The sequence below is a fragment of the Salvelinus alpinus genome, chromosome 15 (genome assembly GCF_045679555.1).
Source record: "Salvelinus alpinus chromosome 15, SLU_Salpinus.1, whole genome shotgun sequence".
Lineage (NCBI taxonomy): Eukaryota > Metazoa > Chordata > Actinopteri > Salmoniformes > Salmonidae > Salvelinus > Salvelinus alpinus.
The window spans coordinates 41536473-41552156 of record NC_092100.1 but is presented as its reverse complement, the minus strand read 5'-3'; the positions used below and the strand labels follow the sequence as shown (position 1 = coordinate 41552156).

At 44.0% G+C, this 15684-nt stretch overlaps 1 protein-coding gene across 2 annotated transcripts in view; it reads left to right on the top strand.

Moving 5' to 3' along the window:
- LOC139540100 (low-density lipoprotein receptor class A domain-containing protein 3-like) overlaps nt 1-7156 on the top strand; it is a 123946-nt gene extending 116790 nt beyond the window's left edge. For both annotated transcript variants that reach the window (XM_071343665.1, XM_071343664.1), the window contains exons 5-6: nt 1171-1573; nt 2008-7156. In XM_071343665.1, coding sequence (XP_071199766.1) covers nt 1171-1573; nt 2008-2224 — 620 coding nt within the window. In that variant the 3' untranslated portion in view covers nt 2225-7156. The remainder of the gene's footprint in view (nt 1-1170; nt 1574-2007) is intronic.
- Nucleotides 7157-15684: the final 8528 nt, after the last annotated feature.

Here is a 15684-nt window from a genome sequence, read left to right as displayed (position 1 = left end):
GTCAGGAATCCAGCAATCGGGCAGCCCACGTGGGAAATATAAAACAGCTGATTGTTGTTGAGTTGTGGCTGTCAATGAACAGCAGGCAGCAGCTAGAAGGTGTTTTGCAATATTTCAAAATACAATTGCTGGACAAATAGGAGTTTGAGTAGCTGAGTGCCACTGGAAAGTTGTTGGACTATACTTTCCTCCTCATATTGTAGGCCTAAAATCTGTGGATCCAATATTTTCATTTGCGTACGCTATTGGTTGCTTTAAGACATGGGTCATTCATTTTATTGATCGCAGTATGTAAATGTCAGAGTCGCTTGTCATTTTGATCATTTCTGTGGTATAAAAAAGTATTCTTGTAATGTCTCCAGTCATGTACAATGACGTAGAACTCCGGGATTTTTTTTTTCTTTTTTCTCGGACCCACAAACCCCTCACTCCCTGGTCTTCAGGACTGAGCCCCAAATATTTTGAAACTCTGGTGATCGCCCTGATTATGAGTTCCTTTTGTCTGTGCGTCTGGCGAGCGGGACGGGTGGCAGCGGTGGGATCCCTTTATCTGTTTTTCTTTTACTGCGCTAATTACTGTAGTATTTAACTTTTGTTTTGGACCGCTCTCTGCAGAGCTCAGCGCATAATGAATAGGACTAAGGAACTGAGGGAAGGAACGGCCCGGGTCTGAGTGAATGAGCATCACCATGACAGGGGAAGGGGTGTTGGTGATTGTTTAGTAGCGACTGTTGGGGGAGGGGGGACGCACATTTTATTCAGGCTAGTTCTGAGTGCGGCCCTTGGTCTCCCCAGACTACCCGCCCCCATACAGGAAATGTTTCCCTCCTCTCATCTGGAATAATAAAGCACAGTGCTCCTTATTAGTGTTGCAACTCCTGTTAATTTCAACCAGTAGGCTGCTGCTGTGTTTCTGACTACTATCCCACTGTTCCCTTTTCTCATCTTGACCTGTGAGTTCCTAAGTGTTACTCTCGTGTGTGTGCACGCATTGCTCACTCCTCAACAGCAGTAATCTGACCTTCCCCGTAGTGTTGCTCTCTGTTTTCATCTCAGACACGAAGCTCCTGAACTCTGCATAGGTTCTCTAGAAAATAACTGTAAGATCGTTTCCCCCTTAGATCTAGTCCTACATTAAACAGATCCATATATTTCCCTTCTCTCCTCCAGAGGCTCCAGGTCAGGACTTTGTAACCCTGGACTACCGGCTGCGTTACTACCCCAGCATCACCTACGCGGTCATCGGCAGCGCTGTCATCTTCGTCCTGGTGGTGGCGCTGTTGGCCTTGGTCCTGCACCATCAGAGGAAGCGCAGCGTGCTGCTGCCCCGTGGGGTCCGGGGGTCCTCCCACCACCACCACCACCACCAGCCCCTGTTGCTGTCCCGCCTGGTCATCCTAGACCGGGGACATGTCCACCCGGCTGGCCCTGGCCTCTCTCCCACCTCCCCGTCTGCTGCGGCCCAGTACCCTGCAGGTCCCCCAGGGCTACAGCTGCTGTCTGGGGCCCTCTACCCAGCTGGCATGCCCATGGACTCACCACCTTCCTACTCCCAGGCTGTACTGGATGTCAGGTAGGCTGAGAGTCCGCTTGAGACATACTGTAAATGTAGTTTACTGGAGGGGGTAGTGTGAGGCTTATCATTTTGCCAGCTGTAGCTTTGTCTATTTTAATGTGTTTGTTATATTCAAAATCAAATCAAGTTGTATTTGTCACGTACACATATTTAGCAGATGTTATTGCGGCTGTAGCAAAATGCTTGTGCTTCTAGTTCCGACAGTGCAGCAATATCTAACAAGTAATATCTAACAATTTCACAACAAATACCTAATACACACAAATCTAACTAAGAATTGATCTGTCTCTAAACTTAACTAAATACAATTCAGAATACTTCTGACCATAATTTGTCAATTTATTAGTTAGGACGTTAGAATGCAACAGTGCAATAGTAGCATAATTATATGTACGCTCCTTTACTTATCTATTTCTCCATCTCGCCTCCAGCCGGCCTCCGTGGTTCGACCTCCCCCCGCCTCCCTACCTCCCAGATGGGGAGGAGCTGCCGTCAGAAGGTGAGCTGCCCCAGTACGAAGCCCCCACAGTGCCCTCCACTCAGCCCAATACATGCCCATCTGAGCCCCCTACACCCAGAACTGTGGCCCCAGGCTTGTCCCGGCCTAGCCTCAGCTCCAGCTCCAGAGAGGAGTCGGACCAGCTGTAGTCCTCTGGTTACTGCATCTACGTAGGACTACAGTACCCAGCCTCAGCGCTGTGGATGGCTGAAGAGAGAAGAGCTGTGCGATATGTTAAGGCCCAAAGCACTGTCCTGCCTGCTGTGGGAATGAGAGACAAGGCGCTATTCTACCTATAGCTACAACTGACTGACTGACTTACTGAGACACTTGGAATCATTACTCTTGTACGTTGGCGCCCTCTGCTGGAAATGTATCTACATATCCCTGACTGGGCTAACTACTCATTCAATTAATCAGTCAATCATCAGTCAATTGCATTTAATCTGTGGCTATATAGTGCTTTTTACAAATTAATTTCTCACAGTCTGCTTAACAGAAACCAGAGCCTAAACTTCTAAAGACTGAGAAAAACTTCCACAGCCTCCCAACACTATTCATCTCCTGTTGGACTGGTGAAGACCAGTTGGGTGGTTGGGCGGAGATCCTTTAGCTTGGATTAAGTTGACTGGATAGATGGTCAACCTGTGTAGTACAGTCATGCATTAACAATGAAGTAGGAGTCGCACTAACTAACAGTATTTGTGGTACTCATAATGGGTCAAATGTCACATGGTGTTACAGTGGCAGATGTATATGTTGTTTAAGAATAGTGAAAAAGGCACAGTGTCATATCTGTAATGTTACAGTTTAGCACATTAGGACAACCAGCTAGCCACAGAAGCTCTTGGGTACTGGACATACTGCACTTCCCTCCCATCCATATTGCATGATGCTGGTTCTCTTCCATCTCTATTCTCATTGGCCATCTTTTTCATTTCATAGGAATAACTGGAATCATATTTCTCTGTTATAGAGCACTTGTGGTGATTGTTGGGTATGCACGTAACTTGTGTTTTGGCAGGAACTCAAATGGAAGTATTATTTGAGGATGAGAACATGTGGATGAAAATTCTCTGACTGAGTAAGGTCCCAAAGTAAGGTTGTTTATTTTGGTATCTGTGCCTTTTCAAAGCACTAAAATATAAGTTAACTGTATGTCCACTCAGGGTCTAGTTTGACAGCTGTTCATTGAGATCTTGTTCTACTGCCCATGATAACAGTGCAAATTGCTTTATTTTGATATATCTCCTCAGACACTTTGGCAGAGAGGAGCAGAATGTTCAGACTGCACTTCATGTCTGACTAGTGTTTTTATGTTGATGAATGTTACACTCTGCTGCCTGAGAGCACAGGACAAACATTTTGTCAGGGAAGAGATAAAGAGGAAGTGCAGAAATGATGTGGACTGGAGCAGAGACCCTTCCACTTGGTGCCTTGGAACACAAGCGTGTACATTTAAATAAGCATTCGGGATTATCCTCAAGTAAAAACAAATCTCAATTGCATACAAGCATTTTTGTTGAACAATGTCTATTTTCAAAACGAGGCTCACAACACACAGAACTATGTGGCTGCTTGCAAAACAGTAAATACACAAATACATTCAGCAAGGCTAAATGAGACCGAAATTGCAAATTCATCAAAAGAAGACGACTTACTGCAAAAACATCAACACAAACATACAGTGTATTGGGGTATTGTGTGTAGGGGGAAAAAATCATTTCATCCATTTTAGAATAAGGCTGTAACATAACAAAATGTGGAAAAAGTCAAGGGGTCTGAATACTTTCCCGAATGCACTGTACATATAGCTGACAAAACAGAAAGTTATTCTGTCTTTTAAAAACACCAGTTGGTCAATAGATTTTCTTTGCAGTCATGATGATCGAAACAGGAAATACAACTAGGGTGCAGAACTATGGACAATTACTCTCCTTTTATGCATACTTTACCAAACCATTTCATACACATCAAATCAAGTATTATTCCTGATCAAAAAGAACATGGAAAACAAAGCACATGGTTTGCAGAATTCATTCACTGGTATCATCACAATCCAATTCCATGTATTCGATACATATGCTGTTCTGCTCATAGGTTTGTAGATGTTCCATTGGCAAGCAGACACACAATCCCCAATAGATATAAGGACAGGTGAATACAGTGGAGGAAAACAACTGAATTTATAGGCCTCAATCCTCACCAAACCAAAGGTGTGTAATATTGGAGATGACTTGTCTCATGAGTACTTGGAAGGAACTGAACTTCATTTTCTGCATCTCTGCATGTTGTAAACAATCATAAAACTTAGGCTGTCCGCATTGCGTAGATCTTTCTCTATACTGTACCGGATTTACTATGAATAAAACCACTGTCTATTTTGTGCAGTAGTATTAACTGATTGCCGGAAACAGGGAACACATTGCAACCTGTTCTCTTCTGATGAAAACAATGTGTTGACATTCTGTGAACAAAACACTTAACAGCGATTTTTTTTTTAAATGACAATTGTATTGACATTGTTGCTAAAGTTAATCTAAGATATGCAATCCAGGTACAAAAACAAGAAAATGATCAGACAATCTACAAATGTATTTAAGCATTTGATCATTGTTGTTTTGCTATACGGACATTTAACCACAGTTCCAAAAAATGCTTGACTGAGAAAAAACTGTAAGAGCATTATTCAACCAAGTAAAAAAGTATTTGCTCAATTGACTCTCATATAGTCACTGACAAAAATGATCAGACTTTTTCTCCTTGGTTCCATAATGATGTGTTACTGACTGCACCATCTCCCAGCATGTATTTCCTGACAAACTGAAATGAATCATCACAGATGTGGTTGGTTGCGCATGCAGTGTTATCACACACTGTATTAAAGTCTATTTCAATATGTCAATCAGAAGGGAAAAAATGTTGCTCTACAAATTGCATTTTGATAGATTAAGGATATACTGTTTTGACTGCATATGTAACATTGTAACCTCTTGTAGTACTTCAACAGAACTGTATCAGCTCAGTATCCTTACTGGGTTGTTGAGGCAGACATGTGGGTGGCAGATAGCCTATCGGTTAACAGCACTGGGCCAGTAACAGAAAGGTCACTGGTTTGAATCCCAAGCCAACTGGGTAAAAAAACCTGTTGATGTGCCTTTGAGCAAGCATTTAAACCTAATTGCTCCTTTAAGTCGCTCTGGATAAGAGCATCTGAGAAGTCACAGAAAATAATGTAAAGTAAGACAAGCATTTTGTATGGAGCAGTGAAAGTTTAATTCCATTTGGGACTGTTTTACCTATAGTAACTTGGTTAAAATGTCTCTCTTACTGTATTTCTTTGATTCGTACTCAATCACATACTCATAGGATCCCAACTGTCTCAAATGCTGTAACTGCCATTCCTATTATACAGACTATTTTCTGAATTTGTACCATAGCTGTTTGACCAATTTAATTGACGCCAAATAATGTTTGGATAAAGAAGAAAAATACTCAATCTTTTTATTATAAGTGTCCCAATTCATTGTTTAGAAATATGTAAGTCTCAGCTGTACAGATGATGCGAGAGAGAGAAGACTGCCATTCCCTGTCTGTCTGTCTGTCTGCCTGTTTGTCTGTCTTGTCTGTCTTGTCTGTCTGTCTGCACCGCCCAGCCCACTGTGCAATAACTAGAATTATTAATTGACTGACTGGTAAAGCTCCTATCTGAAGGATCTGTAATGTATTGTTGTTGTCGTGTCATTTCCATTTCAGAACTTGTCAAGGGTTTCATGTGACCATGTACATATACGGACAGTGAGAGAGTAGAGACATTTATTTTAAAACATCATATTTAGACTTTAAACTAAGAAAATAATGTTTCATTATCAAACATATTACTTTGAAATGCTTTGTTGTTTTGGGCTCTGTACTTTGGATTTGAAATGATTCAACTGTCAGCTTTAATTTGAGGGTATTTTCGTCCATATCAGGTGAACCGTTTAGAAATTGCAACACTTTTTGTACATAGCCCCTCCCATTTTAGAGGACCAAAAGTATTGAGACAAATTCACTTATGTGTATTAAAGTAGTAAAAAGATAAGTATTTGGTCCCATATTCATAGCTCTCAATTACTAAATCAAGCTTGTGACTACAAATTTGTTGAATGCATTTGCTGTTTTGCTTTGGTTGTGTTTCTGATGATTTTGTGCCCAATAGAAACATTGTAGTGTCATTTTGGAGTCCCTTTTATTGTAAATAAGAACAACAAGTTTCTAAACACCTCTACATTAATGTGGACGCTACCATGATTACAGATAATCCTGAATGAATTGTGAGTGAGAAAGTTAGACGCAAAAATATCATACCCCCAAGACATGCTAACCTCTCACCATTACAATAACAGGGGAGGTTAGCATTTCTGTTGGTTTTGGGGGGTATGATATTTGTGTTTCTAACTTTCTCACTTTCTGCACTTTAACCTCATAGTCATTGTATAATTTCATATCCAAAGTGCTGAGATACATAGCCAAAACAACAAAACATTTGTCACTGTCCCAATACATTTGGAGCTCACTGTATATCCCCAGCAGTCATTTGGCTGGTGGTGTTGAACAACCTATAAACCAAAGATTATCATTCATTATAATTATAAAATCCAGAAGATAAGGCTTACTCTCCAAAGTCACGTCCCCCAGTAGTGTTGTGTCTCGTTTTGTGTCAGATACCTAACTGACTAGAGGAACAGGAGTGGTGTTACTCAGAGTCTCGGGACAATCTGGGTTGTATTCACTAGGAGCCAAGAGAAGCAAGTGGGCTGAAATGCTGAGGAACTAACTGAAATAGTCAATTGTCACTTTCATGAATGCAACCCTGGTCTGTATCTTTTCTGTTACAATGGTCTGATAGTCTTTTCACATGACACTATGCTTTCGTTTGCGATATAGAGGGATGACTGATTTGTTGTTCCATTCTGTTGGAGACTTGTGTTTCATGTTGTTTGTATCTTTTACACACCACCTTTTTGTTTCCGTTGCTTTTCTGTCTGATCAAATATATTCTGTACATTAAAAGTAATATAAAATGGTTCTGATTCAAATATGTGTCAAGTGTTTTTCTCATTAGATTCAGTCTTTGTTTCCCATCATAATCTATGTTAAATGTAATTATTGTTGATTCATTTCACATGGTTGTGCCTGGGATTTAGTTCAATCATCCTACCACCTGGTGCCACTCTTTCCCTACAATACAATTGGCCAGGCTTAGGGACGCTGTTGTCTGAATCTGAGTCTTTAAACCACTATAGTCAGAGAGAAAGAGGTGAAGCGAGAAGTTTTACTCCACCCAAAATCATGAAAATAAGCCCATGAAGTGAGGAATTTTTGTATGGTCAATGAGTGTCGAATTTGGTCATCAAAAAATGTAATTGCTAATTTTCTACGTGAGGCTTATTTGATTGAATAGAAGTTTCATGATGGTTAAGTGGTTATGACACTTTATTTTAACCATGCAAGTCAGTTAAGAACAAATTCTTATTTACAATGATGGCCTACAGCGGACAAACTCGGACGATGCTGGGCCAATTGTGCGCCACCCTATGGGACTCCCAATCACAGGCAGTTGTGATACAGCCAGTTGTGATACAGCCTGGATTCAAACCAGGGTGTCAGTAGTGACGTGTCTAGCACTGAGATGCAGTGCCTTAGACTGCTGCACCACTCAGGAGCCCCCCTAAGATATAAGTGGACGCACGTGGCATTTTGGCAACTTACCCAAAAATGACTTTATGTCGGAGTTGTGCCTGTTGTCACAAAGAGAGCTTCCACCATTTTATGATGTTAGTATGTCTGTGCTTTGATCGATATCAGGGCACAACTAGTACAAATCTAATATTTGTCAAGGGTTTGAATTTAATGTCATAGTGAACAGGTATAATGCCTTTGGGCCAGTCACCCATTCTTAGTGGTGTATTGTTTGAACGCTCAGACCCCCCACCTTCCTCACCCCTTCACATTAGGGCTCCCGAGTGGCGCAGTGGTCCAAGGCACAGCCTCTCAGGGCAAGAGGCATCACTGCAGTCCCTGGTTCAAATACAGGATGCTTAACATCTGACTGTGATTTGGAGTCCTGTCTGGGGTAGGCTGTCATTGTAAATAAAAATGTGTTCTTAACTGACGTGCCTTGTTAAATAAAGGTAATTTTTTTTTAAATTAGGACACAACAGATAGCATCATAACATCTCTGAATCAGGCTGTCCCTAGTCTACTCTCTCCCCTTCTCTACCCTCTCATCCCTTTCTGTCCCCATCTCCCCATGTCTACCCCTTTGTCTGCCTTGGCCCCTCTCTCTTCTCTACCCAAACACGGAGGTGGGGGACCCTGTTTGCATAGTCCCAACCCATCCTCACAAGCCTTAATTAAAGGATTGCTCTCTCTCTCTCTCTCTCTCTCTCTCTTCTGTATCTCCAACTCTGCTAGGACCTCGTAATTAATCTGTAGTTCAGGGTTAGGCAGACCAGGCCTACCAGACAGCTGGTGTGGAGGAGAGAGAACAGCCAATAGCTACCCAGGAAGAGACGGCGTGGCGACACACAGACAAAGACACAGGTGAAGTGTTGATTTAGTGTGGCCCGCGGTATATGAAGATGATGACCACTGGGTCCCCAAGGGAATGAGAGCAAGCCCATAACACTGATTTAATGGCCCAAGGGGGGTCATTAAATAAAATTATATATATATATATATATATATATATATAGCACCTCATACATTACTTTTGAAGTGCTAATTGTGGTGTTGATGGTGGTAGTGTGATGATGCACATGCTATAATAAGTTGGCAGAGTATATAGCTAAGGGGCAAGGGATTTCTCTCTCCTGGGACTCTCATTTGTATTACATTACCACCGCCCATGGCTGTTGGATGCACTACACGTGTGATGCATCTGGTTGGTGCCACATTTCCTTTCAAATGTTTTAAAACATGCATTGTAGAGTCATTACAGACTCTTATAGATACATCCCATGATTCCACATTGCCTCTTGTAATAATTATGGCCATTCTGAAGTAGGCCTATACAGCTTTACTATAACTGAATGAGTATACTGTAAGGTGTCCAATCAAAAAGGCATATTTTACCAATGGTCCAAACATGTCTCTATCATAATCCATTTAAAAGTTATTGTCGGTTTTACCTTTGTAGGATGGCCACAATTAGGGTGACTAAATCAATGGAGGCCAGAGAAAAAAAGAGTTTACAAAAATGGGAAAATAGCATTGCATCAGGTTGCTGTGAGAGAATTAAGGCTAACTGACAGGCTTACCGTTGAACTCGTTATATAGAGGTAAGTTGGTATCATTTTTGAGACATGACATGTAGTATTTTGATATTTTAGTCTACACTTTTCATATTAATGTGAAATTCCTGTTCTTTTTCAAAGATTTCTCACAAAAAAAGCGTATCTCTGTGAAATGACAATGGTGCACTGAGTGGACCGCAAGCTTTTCATTTTCTTCCCACTCTCTTACACTCTCAATCACAGCCACTTGCGCTCACACACACACTCTGCTACTGGGCTGCTCTGCCATAGCTCCAGTGAACTGGAGATTAGACTCTGTTTTCTCATGTAAATGTAGTGATTGTGGAGGGGCAGGAGATGGAAGGCGGGCGTATTGTTCGTGTGGAGCAGCTCTGAGGGGCTCTGCTGAGGGCTTGGTGAGCTGGACCCTTATCAGATGAAGAACAGGCCTCAGAGGGGGGTGGGGGGGGGGGGGGGGTGAGGTGGGGCGAGGGGGGGTGGGGGGGGCGAGGAGCGAGGAGCGAGGGGCGAGGGGAGAATAGAACAGCTGGCGGAGTCACGCGTGCAACCCCAAAACACACAGAGCCCAGACGCACTGAGCACGGTGGGAAAGCCCAACGCTAAGATGTCCACAAACACACACACACAGTCTCTTGTGTTATTATCAGCCACCGGCCAGCTAGGGTGTGCACACACATACCACAATCACAAAATCACAAGCTCAATCACACACAGAGTAGACACAGAAAATCACACACTGACACACACCAGCATTAAGATCAGCCACTATCCAGCATGCCTCAGTACACACACACACACACACACACACACACACACACACACACACACACACACACACACACACACACACACACACACACACACACACACACACACACACACACACACACACACACACACACACACACACACACACACACACACACACACACACACACACACACACACACACACACACCAATTTTATGACTACACACATCAGGTGCGTTAAATCACATGTTCACACACAGACACACACGCACTCAAATAAGTTAAAACACACACAAAGAAACACACACAGACAGAAAGAAAGATGGATCAAGCAGTCTGTTTCTTTTCCGGTCTTTTAAAATCCTTAAGAGTCTGTTGATGGACCCGTCCGTCAATTTAAGTAACATAATAAAAATATCTCCATTAAAATCTGTCAGTTTAAGCTACAGATAGGCCTATCAGTTTTTTTGCATGGGCTGCGTCTCAATCTACCACATCCGCCGACACCTACAGTATGTTGCCTTTCCACATCTGCAGTGGAAGGTGGCCGAGCTACAGAGGTGTTTGTCAGACCATGAGAAGTCCAAAAAATATGTCTCTCCCGAAATCATTTATAGCATCTGAACGGTTTGGCCTACAAACTAATTTGACCACTCTATGGAATGGGGAGACTGATGGAGACAATGGTGTTCTCCACAAGTGTGACAGGACTCGTCTAAAGGTAACCCATACAAACTAATGGAAGTATGGAGGTAGCTTGGTGCCAATAAAAATAAGGGTTAAATATGTGTCCCAAAAAAAAGACATATATATTTATTTTATGAGATTTCTTAAATCTCCTAGATTTAGGACAGACACTTTTGATTGCCTTTTTTGCCACTTTTAAATGTGTTATTCAATGTGTTGCTATGGGCTACAGTAGTAAGGCCAAATTCTATATTTTATCAAATATTTTTTTAATATGTTTTTTGATACCTAAAGGGCTCCTAAAATTCCAAATGAAATAGCTAAATTATCCATGGTAAGACCATCTTAAAACAATTGAGTATGTCAGCTTAGTACAAGACCCACTACACTGAAGGAAGAAGAGGGCTACTGGTCTGTGTCACTGACAGTAGGCCTACACCAACTTTACTGTCTTCCGCTACCTCCCTTCTTCATTCACATGCCAACCACACATTGCAGGTGTCACTCCTCATCAAGCCTTTGTTATTTGTTTTAAAAGTATTTCATACATACAATTCAAATACAGTAATTCATTCATATATCGTATTTCCTGTATGAGAAAATGTTATTCCTAAAACCCAACCGTCAGCGCAGCACAAAAATCCACATACCGATAGATAATCATGATCCTCTCATATATATGCATGTATTTATAAGTCAGGGGGAAGCATTAGCAGCTGAAACAGAAATACTTCCCTGTTTAAGAATAGCCCGGGTCCTTGGCTCTTGTCCTCCCCATTCAGACCAGGCCTAAACACACACACCAGCATGCTAATAGTTAATCCCCAGGGCAGGCCACCTTTGTCCCCACGCAGCCCACTGCCGATGTCTCTCTCTGGGCACTGGGTGACAACCACCAGCCTGGATGGTCCTGCTTTAGCCAGCAGGTTGCCAAATCCTAAAGCCTCATTTCTCCTGGGCAGCAAACAGTGCGTTGCCAAGCCCTGACAGATTTCTGACGGGCGGAAGATTGGCGTTTGTCCTTGTTTCCCTTTCTGTCCGGGATGCGCAGGGAGAGTTATGTTAGCTGTCTCTGGGTAGTGAGAGTGTGGCGTGTGGTGGCTGTCTTACAGCGGGTGGTCTGTGTGAGAAACAAAGCCCCCCGGCTGGCCTGATAGACTGCAGTAGGGATGGAATACACTCGCCACTGTCAATCTTTGTGTTAGGGAGGGATTGGTGTCAATTGGGGCTGAGAAGGCTTTGATATAGGGGGAGAGAGTTTTGGGACAGTCCTGGGGAGAGTGTCTATTTGTATGTCCCTAAGGACCAGTGAATTCCTCATCACAAGGTGGAGAGCTGGGAGAGAGGCTGAGAGGATCGGAAGGGGGGAGTCAGCCATTGATTGGCTGTGTGTGTGTGGGACAGAAGAGGTGACAGAGTGAAAAATAAATAGAGAGAGAGAGTGTGTGTGAGAGAGAGAAAGAAGAGGGAGTTCAAGATATTGTCTGAAAAGATGAAGCATGGCTTTTTGCAGAGTGTGTGGAACTGTGTAGTGTTGGTGGTAGACAAGATTATGATAATTATTATTATAAACTCTTGTTATCCCAGCCGTGGTTCTATCCTGTCTGTGATGAAAGATGGTGGCCTGGACCCAACATGCCCTCATCTGTCTCTACACCCTGTGGATGACCAGGGCCCCACAAGGCACCCACTTCTCTCTCTCTCTCTCTCTCTCTCTCTCTCTCTCTCTCTCTCTCTCTCTCTCTCTCTCTCTCTCTCTCTCTCTCTCTCTCTCTCTCTCCCTCTCTCTCTCTCTCTCTCTCTCTCTCTCTCTCTCTCTCTCTCTCTCTCTCTCTCTCTCTCTCTCTCTCTCTCTCTCTCTCTCTCTCTCTCTCTCTCTCTCTCTCTCTCTCTTACACACACACACACACACACACACACAAACACACTTGTAAGAGGCTAGCCATCAGTTCATCAATGTAGTTTGGAAGTTTCCAGATTTCTACTTGTGTATACCCTGAGTAAGTTGTGCATTTTCATTGAAGCCAGAGGCGTAACTTTGGTTTTTAGATTTGGAGGGGGGCATAACTACTATTTTTATATTTTTATCCAGTCAGATTAACACTCCAAACCGCCTGCCCGACCGCTCGGAGGCGGACGCATGGTCCTAAAGCACACCTTTGCCTTGTTTTGTCTCACATTCCAATGATAAAACTGGGGGGGACAAAATGCAATTTCATACTGTGGGGGGGTGTCCCCAGTGAAAGTTGCGCCCCCGATTGAAGTATCATCAATAGTTCTTATGGCCCGAAGTGCAAGGGCAATACTTTAGAATATATATGCCCAAACACCATCTTTTCCATGTTAACATTCCAGCTCTCGTGGCTCTCTAACAGACATATTTATGCAGAGAGCCTGGAGGTGAAACACTAGACTAGGACGGGTCTGAGCCATTGTCTCACATCCTCCACCACATCGTCATGCTGGATCCCCTCTACACCACTCACATAAGTACCACTTCTTCAACCCACACACTTCCTTGCACACAACACGTACCCCCTTTGTCACCCCCAACATCCCAACACGTACTTCCACTACACTGTCACATATACCCCAGTTCAACTCCCTGACCCACCCATACATATCCCCTCTCCATCCATCCCTCAACCCTTCCCTTCCACCCGTCCACCCCTGCAGGGCAGCACAACGCCTTGCATGTTCCTCTGAGGCAACCTAGCCCAACACGTACTTCCACTACACTGTCACATATACCCCAGTTCAACTCCCTGACCCACCCATACATATCCCCTCTCCATCCATCCCTCAACCCTTCCCTTCCACCCGTCCACCCCTGCAGGGCAGCACAACGCCTTGCATGTTCCTCTGAGGCAACCTAGCCCCCCCCCCCCCCCCCCCCCACCACACCCTTATCCAAACATGCAGTTCCCCCCTCTCTACACCCCACACGTAACACTTCTCCCCCATCCTCACCTCCCTCACCCCGAACTGACCCGCCCACCCTCCAGGGCAGCCCCACGCCTCGCACGTTCCTCTCAGACAGTGAGCATGACATTGCGCCCCCCACCCACCCCAAACCTCCTCGCTCCTGATCCCTTCATCCCTCTATCCCTCCATCTCCCCAGCCCCATCCATCATATCAACCCCCCAGCCTCCAACTCAGCCCCACAATACCAGCCAGAGAAGAAAAGAAAAGGCAAAAAGAGGAGAAGAATAAGGCCGCTACCATGCAGAACAGTGCTGGCCTGAGGACCAGGCTTTTGTCCCATGCCCTGCCTCTTCTCGCCGGCCTCTCCCCCAAACACACCCTCTCTTGAGGGGGGACAAGGGCCGGGGACGGGGTGTATTGAAGAAGGGGTGTGGTGCTCTCTAAAGCAGGAGGCTCCGTCCCCTCTATGGCCCCCTGGTCACCAGCAACCTCTCTGTGTTGGGCTGTCAAAAGAGGACGCCCCGGCCCTCCTCTCGCCTCCCCGGGCACTCCCTCCCTCAGAGGGCCAATAGGGGCGTCAGGGGCCCTTCCACTCCACTCTACACCCAGGGCTCAGATCACTGGTGTTCAGTGGTGTGGATCAGTGGCCTGCATGTGAGAAGGGAGGTAGAAAACTAAAGAGAGAATGAGAGTGAGACAAACTGAGAGATTAACAGGGAGTGTGTGAGAGAGAGAGAGAGAGAGAGAGAGAGAGAGAGAGAGAGAGAGAGAGAGAGAGAGAGAGAGAGAGAGAGAGAGAGAGAGAGAGAGAGAGAGAGAGAGAGAGAGAGAGAGAGAGAGAGAGAGAGCTATACAAATTGATGGAAAGTGGTGTTGGGGGAAAAAAACACAACATTATAAAATCCATGTACACAAACAAGAAGTGTGTGGTAAAAATTGGCAAAAAAACACACACATTTCTTTCCACAGGGCCGTGGGGTGAGACAGGGATGCAGCTTAAGACCCATCCTCTTCAACATATATATCAACGAATTGGCGAGGGCACTAGAACAGCTTGTAGCACCCGGCCTCACCCTACTAGAATCTGAAGTCAAATGTCTACTGTTTGCTGATTAACTGGTGCTTCTGTCGCCAACCAAGGAGGGCCTACAGCAGCACTTAGATCATCTGCACAGATTCTGTCAGACCTGGGCCCTGACAGTAAATCTCAGTAATTCAAAAATAATGGTGTTCCAAAAAAGTAAATTGGACAGTACAGTTAGATTATCAAGAATTTGGGGGGGGGGGGGGGGGTGCACCGATCCTGTAGAGGGAAAGCTTTGACTATGTACAGACTCAGTGAGCACAGCCTTGCTATTGAGAAAGGCCGCCATGGGAAGACCTGGCTCTGAAGAGAAGACAGGCTATGTGCACACTGCCCATCAAATTAGGTGGAAACTGAGCTGCACTTCCTAAACTCCTGCAAAATGTATGACCATTTTAGAGACACATTTCCCACAGATTACACAGATCCACAAAGAATTCAAAAACAAACCCAATTTTGAAAAACACCCATATCCACTGGTTTAAATAGCACAGTGTGCCATCACAGCAGCAAGATTTAGACCTGTTGCCACAAGAAAAGGGCAACCAGTGAAGAACAATCAACATTGTAAAAACAATCCATATTTATGTTTATTTATTTCCCCTGAACCTTATCTACAGTATTTGCACATAATATGACATTTAAAATATTTGTATTCTTTTGGAACTTTTGTGAGTGTAATGTTTAATGTGATGTGATGGCGCTGGAGGGTAGGGCTGCCGTCTTATCGGCTCTTAACCAACCATGCTAATTTGTTTGTTTTTTCGGGTTGTTCGTAACTTGTTTTGAACATAATGTTGCTGCTACCTTCTCTTACGACCGGAAAGAGCTTCTGGAAATCAGAACTGGGATTATTCACCT